General features: G+C 48.3%; 1 protein-coding gene across 4 annotated transcripts in view; it reads left to right on the top strand.

Annotated features, from left to right (window-relative positions):
- Positions 1–6196: 6196 nt before the first annotated feature.
- Positions 6197–14691, top strand: part of Sec31 (COPII coat complex component secretory 31) — an 81028-nt gene continuing 72533 nt past the window's right edge. For 2 of the 4 annotated variants that reach the window (XM_077676928.1, XM_077676949.1), the window contains exons 1-4: positions 6197–6351; positions 6794–6912; positions 7042–7131; positions 13279–13474. In XM_077676928.1, the coding sequence (XP_077533054.1) occupies positions 6800–6912; positions 7042–7131; positions 13279–13474 (399 nt within the window). In that variant the 5' untranslated portion in view covers positions 6197–6351; positions 6794–6799. Of the gene's footprint in view, positions 6458–6522; positions 6728–6793; positions 6913–7041; positions 7132–13278; positions 13475–14691 lie in introns of those variants that run through there. The other 2 variants (XM_077676933.1, XM_077676942.1) reach the window with 2 other exon arrangements.

Below are 14691 nucleotides of genomic sequence, written 5' to 3' on the forward strand. Positions count from 1 at the left end.
AATCGGTACGAAATTACACAAATGATTCGTTGTGCATACGTACTCTAATAATATAACACGCGTGGTTCAATGTGGAATTACCCGCATATCAAACCGGAACAATTAACGCATAGCATAACTTCTTTTTTTAATTGGTCTGCATATTTAACTATTTTGCTTTGTCAATATGCATCTTGTAAATCTGCATTTTTAAAGTCGTAATTTCGCGGTGTATTGCTTTTGCTAATTTTTATTCTTCCTTACATTTATGGGTGCACTGCTTTTCTGCATTGATAAATAAAATTACGCCCATCTTCCAGCGAGGGTACCCTGGTGCGATGCGACGCATCGGGGGGTTCAATTGGTCGTAACGTTGCCTTGAGCGTTTGCGCTGACGCTGGTATTGCATTGTGTCAGCCCACTCGCTGAAGGGACCGTCGCTTCCACCACGTCTTCATCGGAAGAATCAAGTCAAGCACGGAGTCGTCAAGCAAAGTCACGCGGAATCGAACGAGAGCGAGCGCTGACTGAACCGCCGCAGCGCGCTACCCGCTTTATATTCACAGCGCCTGAAGGAGAGGAGACAGCGGAGGAGAGTCGCGCATGCGCGCACTTTCGCACCAGAGCAGACTCGAGCGGAGCGAAGCGCGCGCGCAGCTGTTGTTGTTATGCTAATGCGACAGAGTGAGCGTGTTGCACACAGCTGTCGGAGAAAAGAACGGGGGAGAGTTGCACATGCGCAGGTGGTGTGCGTCGCGCATGCGCGCACTTGCGCGCGCCGGAGCAGTTGTTAATGCAGCGTTACGCAGCGAAGCGCGCCCAAACAAGTGCGCCAGCTGTGGTATGCTAATGAGCCGGAGTGAGAGTGTTACACACAGCTGTGGGAGAGAAGAACGGAGGAGGGATGCGGACGGACGCCGCGACAACGACGCAGGAGGGACATGCCTCAGAGCAAGAGATGCGTCGCATCTAAAAAGGCATAGAGTCGAGAGTGCAGCCTTTGCCTCGTGTAGAGGGCCCAGTGAAGGTGAAATCACTAACTGGTTTTTAGATGCGACGCTGAGAGCATCTCTCGTCGGCGGCCCTGTCCTTCCTGCGTGCGTCCGTCGTCGTCGTCGGCGTCGGCGTCCGCACTCTCCTCCGCTCACCCCCTCTCCTTTCCGATAGCGAACACTCTCTCGCGAGGAGCATTGGATTGGATTCGATTGGCTTGGCTTGGCTTGGATTTGGATTGGATTAAAGTGGATTGTGTTGCGTCATAGTCGCGGCAGACGCACTGGCGCCGGAGCGTGCCCAGGTGAGAGCGAACACTCTCTCTATCTCTCTCTCAACATCTGCGGGTGTGCGGCCCAGCGCGCTCTAACTCCGTCGGTGGGCGGCGCTGCGCGCGGTGCTGCGCATGTGCAGTACTCTCTCTCTCCGCGGTCTACTCTCCTTCGGGCGCTCTGCGCCATAGAGTTTCTTAGTAAGTATACTAGAGAGGAAACTGCGCCTCGTAAGCCATGTCGTCGTGGGGGTTCATGGGAAGACATCCCTTCTGGCTTGGGCTTGGCATGACAATTGGATTCTTAAGCGGTTTTTGGGATTTGCTTTCTTCACTATGCATTAACACGTTTACGAGCTACAAGGAAGCCGAAATCCGAAATCCTCCCGTTTCTGTGGTAGCCGTGTTCAGTGAAACAGCAGGCAATGCGTGATCGCACCTGACGTTGCTCATGCCGCAGTCGAAGAACGTATGACTGAGCGGGTAATATGCCGCCGCGAAATTTGTAGCCGACGAAAAGAAGAAACAAAACGTACTTCGACGAAGACAAGATATGGCAGATACGGGCGCTTGTATGCGTCCTATCTTGCCATCGTCCACGACTGTTTAACGCCGCGTTTTCATTTTTCTTGTTAAACTAGCTGGCGGTCGCGGTGCACCGGTTCACCACGAAGGCAACGTTTTCATAGGCACGCTCAAAAAACTTTCGAAACTCTTCAAACAACTTATTATTTGAAATAATGGTAACAATAATGAAATCAGAGTCTCTAATGAGTCCCCCCCCCCCCCAAATATTAGCATTGTTCGTAACTACAACCTTGGCCTGCGGAATAGCAGGCACAAACGTTCCGGCAAAAATACGTTTTACTTATTTTTTCCTTAGTTTTAAAACAGCCTGTTTTTATTTTTAAATTACATAATTGCACACTATTCTTCGCGATTTTGTGGCACTTTGTTTAAATTTGCGGCCACTAAAACGTTTCAATCCAAGCCAATGATGAAACTAAGGCGAGCGCGATGTATAATTATAGTGCCTAGAATCCAGGCACTGTAGTATAATGGCGGTCCATGGCGACACAAACGGCCTTGGTGTGAGCCGCATCGACGCTAGCGCCAGATTCCTCTAGTGTATACTGTAAGAAACTCTATGCTCTGCGCATATAACCGGTGTGCCGCTCTTCGGCGGCCTTTCGGTCGACGGTTGCTCTCCGCTTGCGCTTGAACCCCCCTCAGCGTCGCATCACACCAGGGTTCCCGCGAGGGGAGGTGGGCGTAATTTTATACGAAGTTTTCTATGTTGCCCTAATCATGTCACGTTCGTCACGTCAAACTCACTGCAGGAGAACCAACTTTACTCAGTGGGTTTCACAAAACGATGATGATGATAATAAGCGAAGGCACATCAACCACCTCCAGATAACAATGCTTCCCGTGTTCTGAATCGAACCTGCGTTCCTCGCGTTCGGAAGCCGACGTATATCCCGTTGCGCCATCCCGACACGGTCGAAGCAGTCTGGACTTTGGACTTTCACTTTAACTCTTGTAGCATGATAGGAAGCTTCGTGTTTTAGCCATCTTTCTCTTAAGAAAGTAAAGTCTTTCTTTTAAGAATCGTTCTTTTAAGAAAGGGATCGTTCTTACTGTGCTCCCTAGCATCTGTGATACTGAATGAATATGTGACTGGGTTTGATTTGGTTTTACGTTGGCGGTTTGATTTTCATTACTCATGTATACTATAATTGTGGTGCCACTGTACAGCCTCTGCAGAAGTACTCAAATAAAATAAATGATCATCATAATATTTAAATAACAATAATTATGATGATGATGATAATTGTGCTTATGGTAGCTCCGTTGCCTCCGTCATGTAGTGACAGCGTGGTGAAACCAGTGGCGAGCAGGCGAGCCTTGGTGCTAACGACAAAGAGCTGAGAGCAAAGCCTAACTTGGCTAACAAAGCCTAACTTGACCTAATTGGCCTAACAAAGCCTAACTTGCTGCACGGGGAGAGATTACAGCCGTGTCGTATGACGGCAGCCAAGTTGCAAACAGGTCGCGATCAGGTGCACACTCAGAAACCGCTCACAGCCATAGGCCCATCGTCTGCTATAGGCTGTTCCATCTTAAGAGCGTTATGAGACCGAAAAATCGCCGCTCGCGCTCACTAGTTAAAGATTTGGCCGACTTTATATCGACGATACAGGAACAGCACCCTTGCGGGCGAACTTACGGCATGACCCGGACAGAGCAGCGCTCCTGACAGGAGCCCGAAGCGATCTTTCACGGGCCACTGAAAGGGCGGAATTTATGCAGAGAAGCGTAAATGGCTCCACCGCCTTCCAGCGCTGTGCGCACGGCTCAAACAAAGTACAAACACACACGAACACCCTTTCCCGGTTTTGTAATAGCCAGCGCATGTTGAGTCTGAGAGAGGGGGTGGGGGGGAAGAAGGGTTCTCAGCGGGTGTTCGCAGAGTCAGTTCTCAACCCGACCCCGCTAGAACCAGTTTGTTCCGGATTTTGCAACTGCCGCGGGCCTGAATCGTCGTCAACGAGGGCCCGCGTGGCAGACACGCTCCGGCCTGACGTAACTTGTTTGAGGAGAATGGGCTTTGCCGCAACACACGAAAACTTCACCGCACTAAACCAAACTTGTAGAACGCGCGCACAGAGTAGCGGCGCACTTGGCTAAGTTCATAGGTTTTGCGAGGTTATGAATTTTTCTTCGGAAGTCCAGACTTTGTTCGGTCTTCTCATGGCAGCAGCACATACGCACGGAGCTGCGCCGGCTGTTCCAAGCTTTTACTTGCTTGTGACGTCACGGCCGAGCTCCGCCTTCACACTTGTCCGTGGCTCGGATAGAGGACAGCAGAGCGCGCACATGACGCGGACTACGCCCAACGCGCGTGGGTGCGAGGAGGTTGTGGGCTGGGTGCTCTCGCAGGTGGTTGGCGAGGAATCGCTGCTGCTAGGCCAAGTCATGTGACTTGCCTTACGTGCTTTTGGTAGGACATGTCACGTGACTAGCTTTACGTGATTTCGGTCACGTGACTTACCTATTAAGTAGGCACAATTGTTACGTGACTAGGTTTACGGGATGTTTTGTGATTTAGGTCACGTAACTATAGGTTTACGTGATGTTAAGTGATCACGTAAGCGGTATCTAAGCTAGGCTGGGGCAGGCGGAGCTATAGAAGTTGGTTATTAGGAAACGTGAGGCGGCTCGCAGCTGGGCTGAGCTTTCTGGCGACGCTCCACCGCAGAACTAACTTAAACAGCTCCGCTGTAAAAAACCACGGAGGGGGCTATAGGAGGAGATTTGAATACTGGATGGAGAAAAGCAGGATAGGAAACAACGTATACTAGCTAGTGCACCTGGCGACGGACAAGGAGGCCCGCGGAGGCGTACGGAAATGTGACGTCAACAGGCGTCACCGGACGTCCGGCTTGGCGGCGCGTGTGGAGCTACTAGCTGACGGAAGCGAGGCGGCTCTCGAGAGGCACACATCGAGACACCCTAGCTGCAGTTCACCTCTCGACCGCTCGCAGCGCCACCAAACGCCAAGGCGCGCTTCTCCGGCGTCCGCACTTGTCACTTCCAGACGTGTCGAGCACGCCGCGTCGAAAAAGCCGCCCTCGCACGTGGTACCATGCACCTACAACTCCGCAGTGCCAAAAACAGGTTCCGTTCCCGTGAAGGTCCGGCCCCGTTGATCGAAAACATGCGGAGGCATTTTGTTTCCCGGAGCATCCGCGGGCGTTGCCAGCCGGGGGGCGGAGCCTAAATCTGGTCCCGTAAGCGGGATCCGCAGGCCAGAAAGACGGGATTTTTCCGTCGTGTGAACCCCGCTTTACGAACAAAAATATGTCATCAGCGCCAAACATCAGCGCCAAAATTACAAGGATAGTATTTTGTATAGATACATTAGGCGGAGCTTTTTTTGGACCGGTGCAAAGAAAGGAAATGAATACGTTATCTAGATAAGTGTGAAGATGGGAAGCAATGCCAACTGGAAGCGATCTTGCTTTGTTCCTTCCTGTCTAACCCCATTTGAGGTTAGAATTGCCATGCCATGTCATCAGAAGTGAAAATTGGGAAGGGGGTTCTGAGGGGGGTTCCGCTGGCCGCAGGTTGTCACCCCTGGTATACGTGGTTGCTGCGTACGTAGAAATAGAAAAGAAAAAATGCCGTCAAACAGCTATGAAACGCGTGACAAAAGTTTGGCGATGGGCGTCAGTGGGAATGGCGCTTTAAGAAGCTTCATGGACCATTTTTCAGGACTAAGTAGTCTCTGAAGGTTGGCACACAGTATCCCGGCGTCTGATATGTTCTAATTCACAGTGACACTCCAAAATAATTGCACAATTCGCCTATAAAGCCGCTCCGGTGCTCGCCGATGTGCCCCGGCCCATTTAAGGCCACGGCAAGAACCACGCCCGGAAAGGCCAGCAATGCCGAGTGACGTCACATCGTCCAACACGCCTGCGCCCAGGTGGCCGAGCTCCCTGCGAACTCTACCCACAGTAGAGGTAGGTCAGTGAGTCTACCCACAAGCAAGCAACAGCGACGTAGGCGCCTGGCGGCAGTGTATTATTTTTTTTTTTTTCGCTCGTCGCTGTCTCCCACTTTACCTGTTTGCTGAACCCACTAAGTTACGTTTTTTGCGTCGCTTGTCGCTGTCGCTGCGTGTGGTTAAACAAACAGCGAACCCCCAACTCCCAGTTTGCATACGCCACTGAGACGTGAAAGGATTATCACCTGCGGCCTTTGGACATTGCTTTTCTCGACTTATTGATTCAAACTTGGCGCTTCTTTCAGCCTCAGCGCTGCAAGCCCAAAACTAGGCAAACTTTCACGTACAAAATAGACGTTTTGGCGCTGTATCTAACTTACTGAGGAAACTTATCAACTATATTTACGAGCAAAATGCTTGCGCTAAGTATGATGCTGTGTTGAATTCAACTGAAGCATTTTATGATGGATTTTAAGCCAGGGCCGGCCATAACAAGACTGTTGGATTTTTCTGTGATGGCTGTCAAGAGAGAACTTGGCCAGAGGGCGCACGGATAGCGACACGCATCTTATTGCCACGTTGGATTTGATTGCCGGTATTCTTTCTAATTTCTTTTCACCGTTGTTGCAGTTTGTGAGTTCAACCGGAAGGCCTGCATAAACTGCTTGAACGTCTGCGGTCGAGCGCGTCAGATAGAAATTGTAAGAAACCGCTGACTCGATTCCCAGGGAGCTCCCCTCTGTTACTTGGTGGGACCAGAAAAAAAAAGGAAGCACAGTCTGCCGCTTCGTCTTCATTAACGTTTCATGCAGTAATTGCTGGAGTGAATTTTGGTTGATTAGATGTAAATATGATGGCATCTTGTTCTTACTCGTTGCCATAAATTTAATGCCATCGAGCCTCGTGTCAGTGCAGCCTACTGTCGGAGCGTCTTTCAAAGAGCCGAAGCGTCGAACCGTCCGAAAGCTGACGTTAGCATCTCTGCCTCCGCCGTTTGCCCCCATTCAGCCGCTGTGTGTATTCTTCTTTTCTTGCAGGCAAATATGAAGGTGAAAGAAATAGACAGAACGGCCAACGTGGCCTGGTCGCCGGCGGTGCACCACCCGATTTATATTGCAGCCGGCACAGCCGCCCAGCAGCTGGATTCCACGTTCAGGTATTGCCATCGATGCGATGTTCGCCCACTGGGCCCGCCAAATCCTGAATAGTGTCAGCGTGCGTGCAGCGTTATGTTTTGCTACTCGGCGTTCTCCGGTGGCTCATTCGTATGCACCGCACATTTCAGTACGACTGCTGCATTGGAGATATATGCGCTGAACCTTACCGAACCCGGATTGGACATGGCGCTTGTTGGGACGTTAGATTCGGATCACAGGTGAGGACGAGTTCCCTAGTTAACGGCTTGCACGTGTTGGGACCCATGTCATAGATGCATTAGGGCGCAATGCATTGTTTCAGCTTCGTGGAGTGGCTACAAACCTACATTTACCATGCGCGCATGTCTTGGTACAACTGATTTGATGCATTCTTGCTGCCCTTTTCACAGTTCGAGTACTGCATTGTGGGTATCTTCATCGTGAAAGAAACTGATAGGATAGATCAAATGCGAAGGTGTTACACTTCACCGTTTGATCTGTCTTCTAGAAGTTTCTTGCTTACGATATGCATGAACCACAGTGATTGCATTTTGGGTTGCTTGTGATGATGCCATGTTTTGAGGTTCTGTTGCTGGGGCAAAATTTGTGACACAGGTGACTGACGTGATTGAAATTCGATGTTCCAAGTGCAGCTCACCTTCATTTATTTACAATGGGTTTGCATGCGTAGAGCTTAGTTTGTTTTATTCCTCTGTCGCACGGTGGATGCAAGTTGAATGTTATTTTAGTTAAATTGCCTTCTTTCAATGCTGGTTGCTGAAATAGACCAACTAGCACAGGGTGGAACACACTTCAGGCTGTGTGTAGTGCTCCATCCAGATGGAACAGTAGCTGTCACTAAAGTTTTCATCCAGACAGAACCAAAATGGAAACGTCTGAAGTTCAGACGGAATGAAAACTGGCAACTTCTGCTAATCAGGTGCTAGTGCTGGCGTGAACTTTGGTGTAGAGATTCCACCTCTACCTATGGATATCATGGTCCCGGGTTCAAATCTGTCTGAAATTTTTCTAATTTCGCTTTTGGGGCCATGGCTGGCTAGCATTTTGTGGTAGCTGTATTACACGCCCGCTTTAAAATTCATGCGGTGCGAGCAGTTGAGTTTTACCCAATCAGCCGAACTGCCACCTCTTACTGGTTCCACGGCCGACACAGCCATCGCTAGAGTTACGTCCAATCATCTGTAATTGTTAACGATACTTAATAACTAACAGTGACTCTGCCTAATCAGTGAGCATAAGCAGTTTGGCCGATGTAGCTGGCGTGAGGTAGCAGCTAGGAGCTTCGTCTGGATACAGCTAGAGTTACGTCTGATCGTCTATAATTATTAACAATAATAAGTAACAGCAATTCTGGCTAGTCAGCGAGCCAAAGTGGTTTGGCTGTACTTTTGTGGAGACTTGCTTAAAGCTGTCCTTACTAGCACATGGGAAATAACAGCAGTTTAGCCATTTTAACCGCAACTGCCAAATTTTTTATCCCTAAATATGCATGCAACATTTGTTTCAACTTTCCTGTTCCAGAACTCCAGTGTTTGAAGGTACACGAATTCAAGGCAACTGAAGGAAACTGTGTTAAACCAGTAATGGCATTAAGGCAAATGACTTTAGATTTGTGCATGTGTCACAGCGTGGGTAATATTAAAGGGACTCTGCAACACTCTTTGAGCAGTGCAAGTAAGCCTGCGCGACATTTAGATTACACTGACAGGAATACCTGAGCCAAATATTACACGTGCACGTGAAGCGGTGAGCGCGCAAATCGCTGTGAAAGTGGGGAAAAACCAACCAACCGCGCTCCCTTCAATTTTCCTCATTATGCACCTCTGACATGGCCTAAATGACGTCATTGAGGTCATGGCTGCCTATTGGCTGTCGCTGGTGAGCTTCGCGGCTTATTTCTTGTATTTCCTGTGACGATCCGCCGTTGTCGGCGCTGTGTACCAACCTCTTCTATAGGTCTCCTGTGCTGCCCAGGGGGCGCTGCGCAAGCGGCTTCCGGGCAGTACTTCCAGGTAGTACAAAGCTGCGCGGGTCCCATAGGATCGCGTGGTGACAGAAGCAAAATGAACTCGATGTTCCTGATTGTTTTGCGACATGGTCACCAGCCCATCCCCGACGAGTCCGGTCTCTTCCGCTGATCAACTTGGCATTAGGGGAAAAAGCTTTGCAGCGCTAAATACGTTTGCAGCGCCGACGAAAGTGCCGGGACGGTGACGGTGCTGTCCCACTCGCAGGTTCACTGACAATTTGAAGTGAAGCTTCTACTTTAAACTATTACTGTAGGTGACAAGGACTTTTCAACAACAGCCGGTCAAAAAATATGAGGGACGCAATCGGCGATGATTGCGCTTTAAAAAGCCAGCGAGTCCGGCGGATCGCTGGCTCGCCTGCTGCGGTGCGCCGCTCTTTTGGGTACCTGCACACTATGCGTGCACTTTCATGAAACAGTGCTTGTTTGCGTCGCCCTTACGAATACATGGTGCAGCGTTAGCTTGCCGTTTGTTGCGTGTCTCAGTGACAAAATGCAGCGAGTGTCAGAAGCGTGAAATCTGTTTTGCGATTCCGAAATTAGTGGCGATAAAATAAGGTGGTTGGGCGAACTGAGAGGCCGCTCGCTTTCCTTGTTTGCTCTCACTTTACTTAATTACGCTCTTGCATTATATATTTCCAGTTCGCACTTCATAGGCTAGAATGAGGGTCAGCAACGTTTTGAATTGTAGGGCCGAGTTGCATGCAGCCGACACGGCGGAGGGCTGGACGGCAAATCGGGTGGGATGGGGAGGGGGGATTTGAATGCAAAAAAAAAAAAGTGAATTGCCAATAATATTTGACAATAATCTGGCGAAGTGTGAAGATGGGGGACAATCCAACTGGAAGCGACCAATTCTCTGTTCTTGTCTCGCTGCCTAACTCCATTTGAGGACAAAACTGGCGTGTCGGCGTTCAGATTGTTAGCGACGGCCCCTGCACTAGAAAATAACCAAAAGAGTCAGTGATGATCGTATGTAAATATTCGGGGCCGAGCACCGTGTATGCGGCGGTTATGTTATGCAAATATAAAAGTAAACATCTTTGCAGGCTGCGGGTGTGCGATTTGGGGCTTGTTTTGTGTCCTTTGATGGCGTTTAATTTGTTCATTTGAAGCTATTGCCTCACCTACTCGCTAGTATACATGTACACTGCCGTTCGTAAATCATGTGGCAAAACGTTACGCAAGAATCATTTAGTTTGCGTAAATACAAAACAAAATTTCCGCTCGTTTTCAAGGCGTTGCCAGGCCAGCAGTGTCAGTTGAGTCGGCTGCGCAATTCTTGCGTTCGCTCGCATGCTCCCACTGAAGCAACCTTTTGCAGTTACCAGCAGCGTTCCGTGTTTATGCTATTCGTGAACTTTCCTTTGTCGACCGCACGCAAGAAGAAAGAACGGTAATGGTCGTCAGGAAGTTAGACCACCCGACCTGGCGATACTGTGCCGTGTACGCCGCGACGCCCGCGACAGCTCGCTCAAAAGAAAGCCGATAAATCGGCTTGTTTTAGCGGATATTATTTTGTTTAGCCTCTGCAACTACTTGAAAGGCTATTTCATACAGTATGCAGTCATTTAAACGTGCCACAAAGCGATTAAACTAAGTACAACCAACTTTCACTCTGGCTTGTAATTGAAAACACATGGAAGGCGGCGAGGGTCGTCTGCTTTTGTACTACCCAGAAGCGTCGGCCACTAGGGGCGCGGCATGTCGCCAAAACTCCAGCGCTGGAGGCCTATGCCTGAGCCTGTAATCACAGTTTTGACGTTTCTTTTGTGTTTAGAGTGTGCGTGGAGTTTGAGTGACTAACTTAATACTCCCCTTTCAGCCAGATCACATGACAACAAACGTTTATTGCTTCAAAAACTCCCTACCAGCCTGAGCGCGCGCTTGCGAGCAAGCAGCCGGGCCTGCTTTTTTGTGGCACCAAACCGGAAGCAGACCCCTCCACGTTTCGGAGAAAAGGGGAAAACTCCCCGGCCTGTCAAAGGCCGCCGCAGAAGACACTGCGAGCCGCCCCCCTCTCCGGGAGAGAGTACGCAGCTTTCGCCGTGTTGTCTGCGGTTGAGTTCAGAGGAAACAATTATGCACAATTTCTCATCGCATGTAGTTTCGGTGATAGTGAACAGATTTTCATAATTCTTGTGGGAGGAGATTGCTAGGGCAATAGACTTTACAAAATACATTCCGAGTAGTCGATGGTAAGTGTTGCAAAGTCCCTTTAAAGCCTAAGGGTATCAGCGCTTAATGCCAGGGTTTGTGTGCCACTGGCAGGGGCATTACTTGCCGAGCAAAAACACATTTAGGAGCCTATGTGGGGCAAATGAATAAGCTGGAGGAAAATGTCAGTGCAGCATCTTTTGTTTATAGTTGCACAGTTCTCGTACTCATTGAGGCTGTGAAAATGACCGAATAATCACAGTGGCTGAAAAATCTATTTTGTAAAAGGTCCAGTGTGATCTTCCCAAAAAATGTCGTGATGATCATGGAACTTCCATAAATCATGTTTTCACCTGGTTATGTTAGGGGAGTTGCAGTAGTGGGGACTTTAATTTTAGGCTGTAAAAAGGAAAAATAGAATCTTAGATGTGCACTGAACTGCATTCTGTCAAACTCAATAGGCAGTACAGCACGGCGACCCGCCGCGGTGGCTCAGTGGCTAAGGCGTTGCGCTGCTGAGCACGAGGTCGCGGGTTCGATTCCCGGCCGCGGCGGCCGCTTTTCTGATGGAGGCGAAAAGCAAAAACGCCCGTGTGTACGAGATTTCGGCGCACGTTAAAGATCCCCAGGTGGTCAAAATTAATCCGGAGCCCTCCACTACGGCGCGCCTCATCGCCTGCGTTGCGTCGGCGCGTTAAACCCTACAATCGATACAGCACAGCGAGCCAGTATGTAATGGCCCCATTAGACTTCGTTAAGTAGCGCTTGAAACAGGACGACAGCAGAGAAGACACACACAACTCACGCTCACGACTTTGCTGTCGTCCTCTTTCAAGCGCTACTTAACGATGTATCAACACCAGCTATCCCAACTGTCGATTTTACTGAACTCCATTAGACTTCAATTTTCACATCAAGCTGATGTGCGAGGTCACATTGCACTTGATATATCAACTTTCCAGCTTCGGCCATAAAAGTAGAACATTTTTAAGATGAGTGTGCATTGTCTCTGACGATGCACACTGTCTTTGACTTTGGGACCCCCCTTTCAATCTTTGAATTCGGGGACCTGCTTTGAAGTCATGTAAAATGGGACAATTTCTTTGACACAAGAAATAATATTCACAACAACTGTATCTTATTGGAGTCAGCAAGAAGCAGTTACTGCCATAGAATATAATGAAAAGATCTTCATAATATTCTATTGCAGAAACTTCTGTTACACCTACCATTAATTCATTAAAAAATTGGGCAGAGCATGCCAATTTGGCAAAGTCACTTAGCTGATCTCTTATAGCTGACTTTTTGCACTATTCATGTGACGTTTTGTTCTGTGCTTTCTGGGGGATTATACTGTTGGCAAGGATTTAAGTAATGAATAATATTGGCGGAATTTCTGCACCTCATGATGCACTGACCTGTTGTGATCAGTAATTTAAGGAACGTGTTATGTTGATAGTATGGCTTGACTTTTAATGTCCGGTGCACATTGAAAAGCCCCAAGAGGTCTAAATTACCGTGGTCCCTTCACAATGCCACGGCTCACAGCCCAAGTGTAGCTTTCACTCAGCCTTGGCTTGTTGAATTCGGAGTTGGCAATTTGAAAGAGACAGTTTACTGTAGTTACTCACATATAAGTAGACCCAAATATAGGACTCCTTTGCCATATCTCACTTGTTGAGGCATGAGAGAATTCAACTTCCACAGTAATCATTTGATATCCGTGGACGCCTAGACTGACAAATGAGATTGCACAACAAGGTCTATATTTGTTATCATCCAAAGTTGACATCTCATCGTCATCAGTGGAATTTCATGGCCTGTTTACCACCTCAGTGCAGCTTCGTCTGCAAATTTCACTTGAAGAACTCGGGACACTAAGCTTCTCGGAGTCTGATTAGTGTTGCTTAACATGTAGTTCTTGGGGCACAGCACAGGAAAGGCTTTTGTAATTTTAAATGCGACAATTTTTGAAGGCATACAGCATCTATGGCCTTGTTGATTGGTCTTTGGTTGTCCTTGTGTCCATTGGCCAACATGTTTCCCCTCTTACCCTTAAAATATTGTGTAAATGACAGTAAGTGTTATCTTACTTAGACCTACTTTGGAACTTGTAGCTAGCTGTTTTCCTCACCAAAGTTTGTGCCGCTGAATCTCGGTGCATGATTGGTGCGTTCAGGTTTCACAAGATTGCCTGGGGCCGTCATGGCATCTCAGACGGTGAGCTGGCCAGTGGCGTGCTTGTGGGCGGTGCCGACGCCGGCAACCTATTGGTCTACGACCCAGCCAAGCTGATCAAGGGAGAGGATGCACTTATCTGCCAAAAGAACAAGCACACGGGCCCCGTCTATGCTCTGGACTTTAACACTTTTCAGGTGCGTTTTCTGGCCACTTTTGACCTGGGCCTCACCTTGGGGCAGGCTGCAGTAAAGGTTTCTCATGATTGAGCATGCTTGAGTCGCAAAACGAAAAGAATGCACATACGTACCACAGGGGGGGAAGCAGTCTGGTCAGGTTATCAGTCTTCGTGAAACCAGAGAGTCACGAGTGCGGGATCCACGATTGTGTGGGTGTGTTTCAGAAACGGTGTGGCCTGAATTTTTGAGCGTGAGTGTGGAACGCTGAATGGGGGCTACTGATTTAGATATTTCCCCTGCAACAATGCTGGAACTGGATTACGGCTGTTAATTACTAGTGTAGCAAGCTAGCAACTTGTTTCTGAGAGCATTAGCCAGAATGGGCCTTGTGTTTGGTCATGTCCCTGCGTACTATACTAGCATGAAAGCTGTGCTGAGGGCTACACACTGGGTCATAGCATCGTGTACTGACACAATAATGCTTTGGCACATGAGCGACACGAGGGTGATGTTCCTCAATACCATGGAACTCCACATTTAAGCGCATTTTGAGAAATGGAATTTCAGATACTTGCTGAAACCTGTACTTTTTTTAGTCCCATGTTAGCTGTTGCAAAAGGTGGCATTGAGCGGTACAGCATCCTCATTAGAGCTACATACTGGAGAGGGGGTGTGTCATTGGGAAGATTTGTTGCGAGTGACCCTCCATTTAGAAGTTTGTGAGGCATTTTCCAACAACCCATTGTGTTGGCTCGGTGGCTAAGGCATTGTGCTGTTCGGTACAAGGTTGGGCATTCTATTTTCTGCTGAAGTAGTTGTTTTTCTGATTGACGCAACAAAGCAAGAACCGACCATGTGTACGACATGTAGAACTCTAGGGGATCTATATTCCTAGCTGCACCTAGCATGCTTCATAGCCTTGTTGTTACTTTGGTGTGTAAAAGCAGAATTTGAACATTTTTGTCATTCCTCTACAAGTATTCTTTTTATTACAGTGGATTCTTGGAACGTATAGACAAATAGTGCAACACAACTATATGCAAATGTATTTGGGATACCATAAGGGGTTGGGAGTTGATTTTGAAATTCAGCATTGTGGAAACTGCTGCCTATTGGGTGTATAAAAGCAAAATTTGACCATTTGTAGCATTTCTCTACAAATAACTGTGCATGCTCAAAGTATAGGCAAATAGAGTGGCACAACTACATGTACAAATCTATTTTGGATGTCACAA

Source organism: Haemaphysalis longicornis, unplaced genomic scaffold (assembly GCF_048455015.1).
Source record: "Haemaphysalis longicornis isolate Haplotype H1 unplaced genomic scaffold, Haemaphysalis longicornis Haplotype H1 scaffold_1, whole genome shotgun sequence".
NCBI classification, from domain to species: domain Eukaryota; kingdom Metazoa; phylum Arthropoda; class Arachnida; order Ixodida; family Ixodidae; genus Haemaphysalis; species Haemaphysalis longicornis.